The sequence below is a fragment of the Stenella coeruleoalba genome, assembly GCF_951394435.1.
Source record: "Stenella coeruleoalba genome assembly, chromosome: X".
NCBI classification, from domain to species: domain Eukaryota; kingdom Metazoa; phylum Chordata; class Mammalia; order Artiodactyla; family Delphinidae; genus Stenella; species Stenella coeruleoalba.
Window position 1 is genome coordinate 88,104,393 of NC_137152.1, and position 12,944 is coordinate 88,117,336.

A 12,944-nucleotide genomic window follows, 5' to 3' on the forward strand; every position below is an offset into this window, starting at 1 on the left:
AAATCCAAATTTAAATGTCCAGGGGCGGGGGAGAAACACCTTTATTTAACATTACTAGGCATGTCATTTTTTAAAGTTGCCATTCTCCTAAAGTAGGCTAAATAAGGTTTAGCCGCTGACAGGCTAGTGACCTTGGGCAAATCACTTATCAGTTTATTTGTTGCATACAGATAATGATACAGACCCTGGGAAAAGATGCTTTGGAAAGCACAGAGCAGTGCAGCAACGCTAGGCAAGGGCTTTTTACCAGGCATGGCATGCCTTCGAGAAATCAGTTTGAGATGGCTTAAAGCCCAAAAGGGTTGGATCACAGTTGCGCAGGAGTGCTAGGTGTTGTGTAAATGTCTTAATCAGTTCAAGAGGCCTTTGGCAAAGGAAAAATACACACTGCCCAGCAAGCTACGTGCTTGATGTCTCCCCAAGGCAGGAGGCAGGCCCTGCAAAGGGCTGCAGCATATCTCAGGGGTGAACCAACGTTCCGTTCCCCTCCCAGCTCGCAGAGCTGGAGAGAACAGCTTGAAATCCAAAAGGGGCCCTCTTCTCAGCTAAGGAAAACAGTCTCAAATCTTTCTGACATCTGCACAAAAGGGGTACTGAGGGGCTGCCCTGCAGGGTCAACAGTGCTGGGTCCAGTTTAAACAATCCTGCTTGGCCCTGGGAACGCGAGAGGGTAGGGAAGATGAGTAAAAAGGACCTGGCTGCGTGGGCAGCTTCAAGCATCCGTGTGCACAGGATCGGCCCCATGTGCACTGGCCTCCTGATCTACTTGGGAAATAGGACATTCCTGCTCTTGACTCATGAAATACAGCTTGGTCTGGTTCACTAACCTTGACAAGCGTTCCCAGAAACTTCAGGCTTCACAAATAAAGTTTTAGGAGCATATCTGACTGTGTGGACACCGAGTCTTTTAAATATTGACGAAAAAAATCTGTGCGGTGATATTCTATTTTTCTCCATCCCACGACCCTTCAACCACTCATGTTTTCAAAGGAGAAGCCAGATTAGGGCTCCAGATGTTTGGAATCCAAATGAGAGCTCCTCACAGAGGAAATCTACCGCCTTCTATCTTCAAAGATCAAAATCTCAGCCAGGGGTGAAACAATGAGGTCATCGTAGGCATGTTTGCCTGGTGTAGGACTGACCTCTGTTCAGAATATACAAGAATTTCTAGTTTTAAAGGCTCCCCAGCCCCACAAACAGTTCAGAGTTGTTTCTCAGTTCCCTGGCTGCTGGGTCTCTCATGCTCCATCAGGAAATGCCCTTTTGTGTCAAACTTCAAATCTCATCTGCTTCCACTTGGGCCATTTTTACTTGCTGTATCTTTGCAGGGGTAAAGTAAATCAATAAGAATCACCCCTTAGGAAAGTGGGGAGAGGATATGTCCAGGAAATTCACGGAGGAAATACAAACCTGCAATGAATATGTGAAAAGATGCTTAAACTTACATGTAGTCTGGGAATTGAGATGATTTTCACCCATATTAACAAAAATATCAAGTGATGGCAAGGGTATAGAAACATGGGCCCTCTTGTACAACAATGCTGATGTAAATAAATTTGAATAGATACTCTGTGGGGTAATTGGTCATTGGCTTTTAAAATTAAAAGTGCCCATTACCCTTACATCTGGTAATTCGTATCCTTAGCGTCAACACTAGAAATGAGTACAAGGACGACTGTTCAAGGATTTCTACTGTAGCACTTCCATTTTTCAAAATAGCAAAAATTTGGAAACAAACTATGTGTTCATCAAAAGGCAAATGGCTAGATTAAACTTTGGGGTGGAGGAAAAGATCTTAAGGACATATTATGTGACCAAAGAAACCAACCCAAAACGGCATAGTATACTTATGATTATAGTTTGGGAAAAAAACCCCAGAAAATGAAACTATTGTCATACATATTCATACCTATCTTTGATCATGCACAGAAAAAGACCAGAAAGACAATAGTGGGACCGAGAGAACATCAAGGGAGACTTTTGCATTGTCTGTGTTGCTTGCTGTTGTTTAAGAACATATTCATATATTTGTTGTAGAATTATTTTTTTTCTAAAGTGTTGCCTAGATATAGATCAGAGGAAGAACGTGGGCCTCGCTGGCTGTACTGAACACGACTTCCCTGGGAGACAGCAGTGGGTAAAGTAAATAGGCGAGAAATCAAAAGACCCAGGTAATAGCCTGAATCTGTCATCAATCTGCTGTGTGACCTGGGAAGTCATTTTCCTTCTCAGAGACTGTTTCCTCTACCATCTGTGGATAAGACGAGAAGCTCACAAAGATACCTTCGCTTTCTAATATTTTATGATTCCCTAAGTCTCTGCCTTTAATGTATAATATGTCTGGTCCCTTTTGATGAAGAGATGGCTTTTTATACTTTTCCTTCAAATTCTGGCATAGTTTGACATTTCACTGTACTGCAAATGGAAAATAATGAAAGAGGAGGTAGAGTGGTCACTCTGTTCCCTGTTCGGCTATGTTTTTAAGGGTTTGGTTGACCTATTTATGCTACCTTCCTTTGACAATGTAAGCTCTTAGGCTGGTTTGAATGTGATGAGAGTGTAAATACAATGCTGCAAGTCGGAAGATCTCAATTCTACAGGGTGGCCATAAATTTTGAAAACGCAGATAGGATTTTATTTTTTTTATGGATTGATCCCCCCCTTGAATACTTTTGCTGAGTTATACTAAAGATGCAGGTTTCTTCAGTGCAAATCAAAAATACAAATCATCTGGGGCAACACATCACATATGCATATACGAGGATTGATAGAAATGCTGTATCAAGGCACTGTGTTCATTGCAATTTGCACAACAATTTGAACTGGTCATGGCTATTAAAGGACAATACATTGAATAAATCACTTAATGTTTTGAAACGTGTCCTATGCCTTAATATAATATCTATAAATCATTCTTTATGTATAGTCACCTATATTTCTGGACTTTATGGCTACCCTTGATTTTGGATGAAGCACATCCCTAGTCTGTAGATAACGATTGGACCGCTTGTCCCCCAGAGTGGTAGGGAAGAGCCTATCTGTAAATGAGCTATGAAAATTGATGTGCATCTACAAACATATCATAATCTGGTTCTGCACAACTTAATTGCCTTTTGGAAATACCCCAGATGAAACTTTGAGGAAACTTCGCTATTGAGTCAATGAAAGAAACCTCTTCCCGGTCCGTCAGAGACTTTGACTAATCTAGTTCTGCCTATCATTAGTCAGCAAAGCTCCTTCCAGCTGGTCTTCATCACTTTGCTTGTTCCATGAGGTCATAAGAGAAAATTCTAAGCAGTTTAATTCTAAAGAAAACACACACACTTCAGATATCGGCTCCTGTGACTATCTGTCTTTCAACAATGAAGGAAGCAACTTACTCGGGCTCCTTTCTCAGGAGAGCATTTACAGCCCCCAATGCAGTCTTGGCCTCCACATGGCTTTCCATAGGGCTTCTTCTCTCCCTATTAAAAACAAGAAAAAAAGAAAAAAGTGAACCATGTGAAGCAAGAAGCAATGCTGCCCAGGAAGCATACCCCTTAGCCACACTCGTCCTAACGAAATAAATCAGAGCAGCTTGGCGGTGTCATGAGTCCCATGAAATAAAAAGCCATCTTAAGCTAGCACCCTTTTAGGTCAGGTCTATACCTCACTATATAGCCAGCTTGGTAGCTGGTTGGGGAACTGTGACATCTCCCCACATAGGTAGAAATTCCAGCCACAAAATACAAGAGCATTTCTTTACATGGGGCTGGAAATAGACTCTAGCTGTATCCCTAAGCCCCGCTGGACTTATATATTTGCACTCATTGAGAAAGCAGCAACTGTAGCAGAGAACCTGAGAGAAATTCAAGTGCCAGAAATGTAATGATAGATGAAAATAGCCACCCTGTACTCTGCCCTCAGAATTGTTCTCCTCAGGGTCCCACTTTCAGCACAGCATTCAAACCCCTGTGCCCAGTTAGTCAGATCCAAGTTTCTCAGGTGATACTGAACACTATTCCCTAAACTCTCCAATCCAACTTCCTTTTCCCTTCTCTGCTTTTTTTTTTTGGGGGGGGGGGACCGCGCTGCGTGGCCTGCAGGATCCTAGTTCCCCAGCCAGGGAACGAACCAGGACCCCGGCAATGAAAGCGCCGAATCTTAATCCCTGGACTGCCAGGGAACTCCCACCTTCTCTGTTTTATGATGATGATTATAACAAGGTGAACTTCTCCAAAGTCCCCCGCATGACCTGACATGTGCTGACCCTCTCCAACCTGTTCTCCTCACTCTCTCCCTGGCTCACTCTGCTTCAATCACACTGGTATTCATGCTATTCTTTAAACACTTAAGCCTGTTCCTGCCTCAGGGCCTTTGCCCCAGCTGTTACTTCTGCCTGGAATGCTCTTCCCCTAGATGTTTTTGATCACTGGCCTCTTTTTATCACCCTAGTCTCAGTTCAATTGTCTATTCTCAGAGAGGCCTTTCCTGACCACTCAACCTAAAGTAGCCCCCAGTTACTTCCAATCATAGCACTATGTTACCTTTTCAACATTAAACATTCTGTCTCCCCCCCACCCGTTAGAACGTAAGCTCCATGTAAGTAGGGACCTTATCTGTGCTGTCCAACACTGCATCCCCAATGTCTAAAACAGTGGATGGCATGTGAAAAATGCTTGATGACCTCACGGAGCTGGGATTTGAACACAGGTCTAACTCCCAAGCCTTGACCTTAACCCTTATGCCTTAGTGTTTTCTAAGTCTTCTGTCTCAATGCAGACTCAAAAACGAGGAAACTGCCATTCTGACCCTACCCACCTTGGGAAAAAAGCAACACATAAATTCTAACTATTATCTGTAATAAGAACTTTATCTCTGGGATGGATTTAGTATCATCCAACTTTTTTGTTTAATGTTGGCTGTTTTGTTCAAAAGAGAAAGGCATATTTATGAGCCAGCCTCACACTTAATCATTCTTGCCTCTTTGTACTGTGAACCTTTTCCTAATTCCCAGGGAGCACTGTGAATTTCTCAGATGGTCTCTTATCTCTTTAGACATTCCCACAACCCTTTATCACCACAACACCTCGGTAATAAGGTAGTGATGGCAGAGCTATGACAAAATATTGCTATTTTAGATTCCAAACACCTTCTTGATATGAAAGATATTTTATCTCTCTTATATGCCTTTGACATGGTAAGTGCTTTTGTACAGTTTCCAGTTTGCCCTCCACTTTATGGTATACAGGACAGGCAAGTTTTCATAAGGGTGAGATCAAGAGGTGCTGTGGAAGGTGAAAGCTGGGGGCTGGAATGGAATAGAGAACAGGGAGGCAGAGCAGCTTTGAATTTAATCCTCACCAGTGCTGTGCCCCCTTTGTCTAATGTTGAGTGCTATATTTCTCAGCATAATGGATAATTTCTATTGCTTTTCCATATAGTTCTGTATTCTCCAAGCAGTCTTCAATGAACACGTATAATTAGTAAGGAGAAAAAACACCAGTCTGTTTCCGGATGATAAATTCATCACCTTCAAGGGAGAGGACTCAACAGACATTGCCAAACTGGTATCTGTTTGGAGCTATGGCCTAATTCGAAACAATGCCCTTTAGGTGTCCCATAAAATTTGTCCATCATGGACCAAAAGTTTCCAGATCTCTAGCGTGGAGCAAGGAGGCTGGAGGCAGGGAGCTGGATAAGACAGGGGGAAAAAATCCCAATAACAGGAGCTGAACAAAAATATAAGGAGCACAAGCTGAGGTTTCTTGGGAACTTGGCATAACAAGGAGGCAAAGACACCCAGCTAACAGACAGGAAGCCATCACTGTCTTCTGTCACTGAGGAAAGTAACCAGAGAAGCCCCACTGGCCACAAGGCAATTTCCTGTAATGCTGGTCCTGGCAGTTCCCCCAGGAGTCTTCAATTACACTGGGCGGGGGAGGGGGCCGGGGGGAGGACAGGGATAAAAGGAGTGGCTTCCAGGGAACATGGCAAGACCAAGAACAGAGGAAGTCTCTGACCTATCCTGGCTTGTCTGGGGACACGCTAACCGTTGCTAAACCAGGCCACATCACTGGTGTCATTCCCACCCTGGAATGCTTTCTCCCTTCCATGTGTATATATGCAATGCATCTCCAGTGGTTAGGACTCTGTGCTTCCACTGCAGGGGGCCTGGTTTCGATCCGGGGAACTACGATCCCGCAAGCCCCGTAGTGTGGCCAAAAAAAAAAAAGCACTTATTACGCCATAATTGTATTGCAAAGAAAAAACAAAAGTAGTTCATAATGAAACAATATGTATTTTAATATGTAAATGCTCATACGTGGCTCTATTAGATGTAGGGACTTCGCTGGTGGCGCAGCGGTTAAGAATCCACCTGCCAATGCAGGGGACACGGGTTGGAGCCCTGGTCCGGGAAGATCCCATATGCCGTGGAGCATGCATGCATGGCACGTGCATGTGCCACGACTACTGAGCCTGGGCTCTAAAGTCCATGAGCCACAACTACTGAGCCCGCATGCAACAACTACTGAAGCCTGCGCACCTAGAGCCCGTGCTCTGCAACAAGAGAAGCCACCGCAAAGAGAAGCCTGACTACCACAACGAAGAGTAGCCCCTGCTCACAACGACTAGAGAATGCCCGCGTGCAGCAACGAAGACCCAACACAGCCAAAAATAAATAAAATAAATAAGTTAATTAATCAAAAAAAAGAAGATGTAATGAAGTCATCAGAGGCTAGCAGCTTGATGCAGAATCACCAGGAATGCTACAGTCTGCTGAAGCAGAATGATTCTGGAATGTGGTATTGCTGACTCAAGTACCACAGATGGAGCTGCTATTAGTGCAGCGATTCTCTGAAATGGTGAATAACTCATGGTAAAGCTCTATTTTAACACTGTCAGATTTCTTCAAAACACCTTTCACACCAAATCTCATTTGATTCTCTACCACAAATCTGACATAGGTGTTTTAGAGGTACAGGTATATGCAGTGACATACACACATACACAATATTACAATGCTTTCTTTATATCTTCACCTATCCCCCTAGACAGTAAGTTCCTCTGAGGTGATGTTGGTTTGTTCACTATAAAGCAAATCAGTTTAAACCCTCTAAGCCTCAATTTCCTCAACTATAAAATAGGGATAATAATATTTTAGCTCATTGGGTTTTGGGAGGTTAAAGGTAATGCCCCTAGCAAAGTGCTTGCCACATATAGTATGCTCAATATATGTCAGCTGGAATTATCTAGTACTGTGCCTGCCTACTAGGTGATCCCTGGATGACTGATTTGCATTTTAAAGATGAGGAAATGAAGGCTCAGCTGTTAGTGACTTCCTCACCATAGGAAGTTAAGTATCAGAGTTGGGATAAGAAACCAGCTATCCTCACTCTCTGGCTTTTTTTTTTTCCCCACTAAACCCACTGCCACCAATTCCAGGAATCAGCTTGAAATTGGGAAGTCAGGAAAAGAAAGATGAGTGTTAGGAGGTGTCTTTTTATTTATTTATTTATTTATTTATTTATTTTTGCAGTACACGGGCCTCTCACTGCTGTGGCCTCTCCCGCTGCGGAGCACAGGCTCCGGAAGCTCAGGCCCAGCGGCCTTGGCTCACGGGCCCAGCTGCTCCGCGGCATGTGGGATCCTTCCAGACCGGGGCACGAACCCGCGTCCCCTGCATCGGCAGGCGGACTCTCAACCACTGCGCCACCAGGGAAGCCCTGGGAGGTGTCTTTTCATTTTTTTGCTTTTTTTATCAAGATGGGTTTACTGACTTTACCATAACTTGCATTGTTTGTACACTTTCTAAACAACCATCCTACAGATATAATTCTCACAACTACTTTTGAAACAAGGAAAATTTATATATAAATTTTCCAGATTAAAAAAAAATTTAAACCTGAGTCTCAGAGTTGGTATTACTTGGCAGTAGTGAAGACTCAAAGACAGGGCCTTTCTTTTCAGTGCACAGGTAAACTTCTAAAATGAAAAATAATACAAGATGCTGAGGTGCCCTTTTAAAATCTTCATTCCCTGCTGGTTGCCTCAGGGTCCAAAAACCGAGAGAGGCCTCTTTGGCTGTATCAGAACTAGTCCTGGGGCCACATTCATAATAATGGGTACCACTGGAGCATCTGCTATGTGCCTGGCTAAGTACTTCACTTTTGCTATATCACAGAACTGTCCCAACTGCACTGTGTGGTAGGCACTATTACCGCCATCATTTCACAGATGAGAAAACTGAAGCTTGAAGGGATTTACTAGTTTGCCTACTCAAGGTCATATAGGCTAGGGAGTGGCATAAATTCAGACCCAAGTTTGACTCAAAATCTTAGTGCCCTTCCATTAAGCCTGGCCCCCTGTAGCACCATCCTAGGTTTCTGTACTTTGTGATAATAATACAGAGAGTCTGGCTTTACTTTGAGCAATTCCAAAGCAAAACCTATTCATTGAAATTTAAACACACACACACACACACACACACACACACACACACACACACACACACGCTAAACCAACCTTAGTCTTCTCCCATGTTTAATGTGCATTTGCCTTTTAAGAACAGTTCCCTATGAGTTTATGAATGAAAGGCTCTGGGAAGAGAAGGAATGGATCTGTACGAGCTGGCTCCCTACAAGGTGAGACTTGTCACCCACACTTTATTTTAAGGATGAAGCTCACACCAGACATTGATGAGTAGTTCAGAAAGGCATTTCCCTCCATCTGTCCAACTGTGTTCACACACGTACACAAACGCAACAGATGGGCTCAGGGGGTGGTCAGAGGAACAAGCATTTTGGATTTCACTTGGAAAAGCCCTAGCCAGCCAGAATGAACCAGGGCCTGAGGGGATGTACTGTCCAGCTAGACCTTAAAGTGAATTCACCAAGCAAATGCTTAAGACACACAAACAGAAAAACTAAATCTTGTCCATCATGTTCGTAGAACAGCATTTCTGAAGGATATATGAGAAAAATATGTGAGAAAGAGGCTGGGAGAAAGTGAGGAATCTTTGAGCTTTAAAGCTGGAAGGGGCCTGAGGACCAGAGGTCACACAGTTCACATGTAGTTAGGGTAGCCAGTTTTAACAAATAAAAATCCAGGATGTTGAGTTAAATTTGAATTTCAGAAAAACAATAAGTATATCCCAATTAGCATATTGTCTTATAAGTATGTTCCAAATTAGCATAAATATGTTCCATGCAATATTTGGGACATACTTACACTAAAAATCTATTTGTTGTTTACCTGTAATTCAAATTTAACTGGGCATCTTACATTTTATCCGGAAATCCTACAAGTAGCATCATGACACACTTGTGTGACAAGTTCAGATGTGAGGAGTGTCAAAAGTAATTGTTAGTAATAACATTTTAAAGTACAAACTCTGCAACTTACTTTTAAACATATTAAGAGGGTATTCACATTTCTTTCTGTAATTGAGTCACTCTAACTTATTTGCCTCCTAATATGGTTTCTAAAGCAGGAAGGAAAGGTACAGTTATCACTAACATTGGAAGGATTAGATTCATTCATTTACTCAACACATGTGTATTGTGTGCCTGCTGTGTATGAGGCACTGTGCTAGGTGCTAGGGGTAGGATGATAAAAAAAAATTGAATATGACTTTTTCATGAAAGTTCATAGCAGTTTTATTCGTAATAATTCCAAAGTGAGAAGAGCCCAGACTTCCATCAATAGGTGAGTAGATAAACAAACTGTGGTATATTTGTACAATGGAATACTATTCATGAATTTAAAAAGTGAACAAAGTATTGATACATGTAACTGCATGGATGAATATCACAGATACTATGTTAAGTGAAAGAAGCCATGCACGTAAGTGCATATTCAGTATGAATCCACTTATACGAAGCTCTAGAATAGGCAAAGCGAATATATGATGACAGAAATCAGTGGCTACCTCTGCAGGGTTGTGAGAGTGAGGTTGACTGGGGGCATGAGTACTTCCTGGGATAATGGATATGTTCTATATTTTGTTTGGAGAGATGTTTATGAGTGTACACATTTGTCAAAACTCATGAAACTACACATGTATAATCAGCACATTTTATTGTCTGTAAAATATAATTTGATTGGGCTTCCCTGGTGGCGCAGTGGTTGAGAGTCCGCCTGCCGATGCAGGGGACACGGGTTCGTGCCCCAGTCAGGGAAGATCCCACATGCCGCGGAGCGGCTGGGCCCACGAGCCATGGCCGCTGAGCCTGCACGTCCGGAGCCTGTGCTCCGCAACGGGAGAGGCCACAACAGTGAGAGGCCCGCATACCACAAAAAAAAAAAAAAAAAATATATATATATATATATATATATATATATATATATAAAAATTGATTAAAAACTAAGCATAGTACTTGCCATCATGGAGCTGATATTCTCATATGGGATACAGATAAATACTTACACAAATATTTGAAGAATAATCATTGTGCAAAGTGTGATGGAGAAAAACAGGATACTCTGAAAGTTTACAATGTTCAAGTCATTAAGATATAAGCACTACTTCTTCATTCAACAAAGATTTACTGAGTGCCTACTCTGTGCCAGGCACTGGATTATGCCCTGGGAGTACCCTGTTAGACAAAATAGACTTGCTCCTTTGCTCTATGTTCTTGTAGAGGAGACAGATGTTGGAAGAGTAAATAATAATCTTTTAATTATAATTGTGCTATACGATACAAAGGAGACCAATGGAAGGATATGAGAACGTACAACAGGGACACTTGGCCTCCTTGATGGGATCAGAGAAGGTTTATTTAAGAAAGTGCAGTTAGGGGGACTTCCCTGGTGGTCCAGTGGTTAAGACTCCATGCTCTCAATGCAGGGGGTATGGGTTCAATCCCTGGTCGGGGAAGATTCTCCACGCCGAACGGCGTGGCCAAAAAAACCCCAAAAAGTGCAGTTAAACTGACGTCTGAAGAACAGGAAGCATCAGCTAGGTCAAGGGATGGGAGTGAGGCAGAGAATCTTCCAGACAGAGGGAAAAATCAATGCACATGCCCTATGGTGAGAAAGAACGTGGCAGCTAGAAGAAGCTAAAGAAAGCCAGAGTGACTTTAACAGGAAAGTAAAGGGGAGAGTGACAGAAGATTTTGCTGTCTAGGCAGGCAAAGACTTGCTCATGCAGAGTCTTGTGGGTCATGTTAAGGAGGTTTGGTTTAATTGTCAGAGCAACAGGAAGTCACTGAATTATTTTAAGCAGAGACTAACATGGTCAGATTGATATTTTAGAAAAATTTTTCTAGTGGCAGTATCGCTAGTGGACAGGAGCGGGTAATAGTGAGGTGGGAGACCAATTAAGAGACTGTTGGAGAGGGATTTCCCTGGTGGCGCAGTGGTTGAGAATCCGCCTGCCAATGCAGGGGACACGGGTTTGAGACCTGGTCTGGGAAGATCCCACATACCGTGGAGCAACTAAGTCCGTGCGCCACAACGACTGAGCCTGTGCTCTAGAGCCCGCAAGCCACAACTACTGAGCTCGTGTGCCACAACTACTGAAGCCCGCGTGGCTAGAGCCTGAGCTCTGCCACAAGAGAAGCCACTGCAATGAGAACCCCGTGCACTGCAACGAAGAGTAGCCCCTGCTTGCCGCAACTAGAGAAAGCCCGCGTAGCAGCCAAAAATAAATAAGTAAATTTATATATATATATATATATATATATATATAAAGAGAGACTATTGGAGAGAAGATGGTGGCCTGAACAAGGGTTATGGCAGTTGGATGAGGAGAAGTGAATGAACCTGAGACATATTTAAATAGAGGGGACACGACCAGAAAGGGACAAGTCTAGAACAAGGCTTTCTCACACCAAGTCTACTTCACTGATTTGAGGACAAACTTCAATGCACACCTGCTATGTATTATCACTGTGTTGGGCACAATGAAAGAAAGACAAATATTTAGGAAACTTTTATTACACTCAAGGAGCTTAAAGCCTAATGACAACTATGATCAAAAGAAGAAAGTGAGAAGTATTATTGGAAAAGGTAAAGAGATACTTTTCTAAAACTTAGATGTGATTATGTCCTGTCTTCTCTCAAAAACCTTTCATGACCCTCTCTTATCTGCAAACTTCTAAATCCAGGCATAACATTTAAGAGCCCCTTTAAATCAGGCTAAACCACCATTGTAGGCCAAACTATCACCTCCAATATTCTACTCATTGAGTTCTATTTATCAGCTGTTCCATTTTCATGGAATGCTTTTCATATCTTATCCATTTCTCTGGAAATCCTAGTCACATCTTTTCTTTCTCTTTTTTGTAACAATTTTATTGAGATATAATTCATATACAATACATTCATTCACACATCCTTTCTTAAATCTTACCCTCCCTCTTTTCCAATAGCACTATTTATGTTTCATTATGGTATTCATTGCTCACTCTAACAGCTTCTCCTTTTGACTGTTTCAGAGAAATTGTGGTGAGAGTTTCTAATAAAAATATACAAGATTATTTTGAGTGGCCAGGTGGATCCTCAGGTTCCTCAGCTGTGTAAAGCATGGTGGGGCTTCATGTCCTACTTTCTGTGAGCCTATTCTTGCTACTAGACTTTAGGCATACAGTGTCATGGGCTTTAGTGGCCTGTCCCAGAGCCTTATGGCTTATTTATAATATGATGTTTTTAGGGAAATCATTCCAAGTTGAAAAAAAATCCCTTAGGGTTTCTAGTTGGTAGCCTAAGTTAGGATGGAAGAGTCAATAAGTTCTCTAAGAGTTGAACCTACAGGAATAGGAAGGACTGGGATTCCAGGACAGAGTATTCAACTTGCTGGAAATACCCTGACGGACTGTCTCATCTATCATTGAGTCCAAAGGATCAAGGACACTGCCATTTCTGTCTTTTGTACTTGGAAGAGAGAATTTAACCAATGCTCAGTTGAGACAGACAGTGAGTCCATGTGGAATTCACCAGCAGTAGCAACTATCAGAAGGATA

At 42.4% G+C, this 12,944-nt stretch overlaps 1 protein-coding gene across 6 annotated transcripts in view; it reads right to left on the reverse strand.

The window, feature by feature from the left end:
• The window catches only part of COL4A6 (collagen type IV alpha 6 chain), a 284,095-nt gene that overhangs the window by 154,564 nt on the left and 116,587 nt on the right, over nucleotides 1-12,944 (reverse strand). For all 6 annotated transcript variants that reach the window (XM_079911243.1, XM_079911244.1, XM_079911246.1 and 3 more), the window contains one exon: nucleotides 3,381-3,464. In XM_079911243.1, coding sequence (XP_079767369.1) covers nucleotides 3,381-3,464 — 84 coding nt within the window. The remainder of the gene's footprint in view (nucleotides 1-3,380; nucleotides 3,465-12,944) is intronic.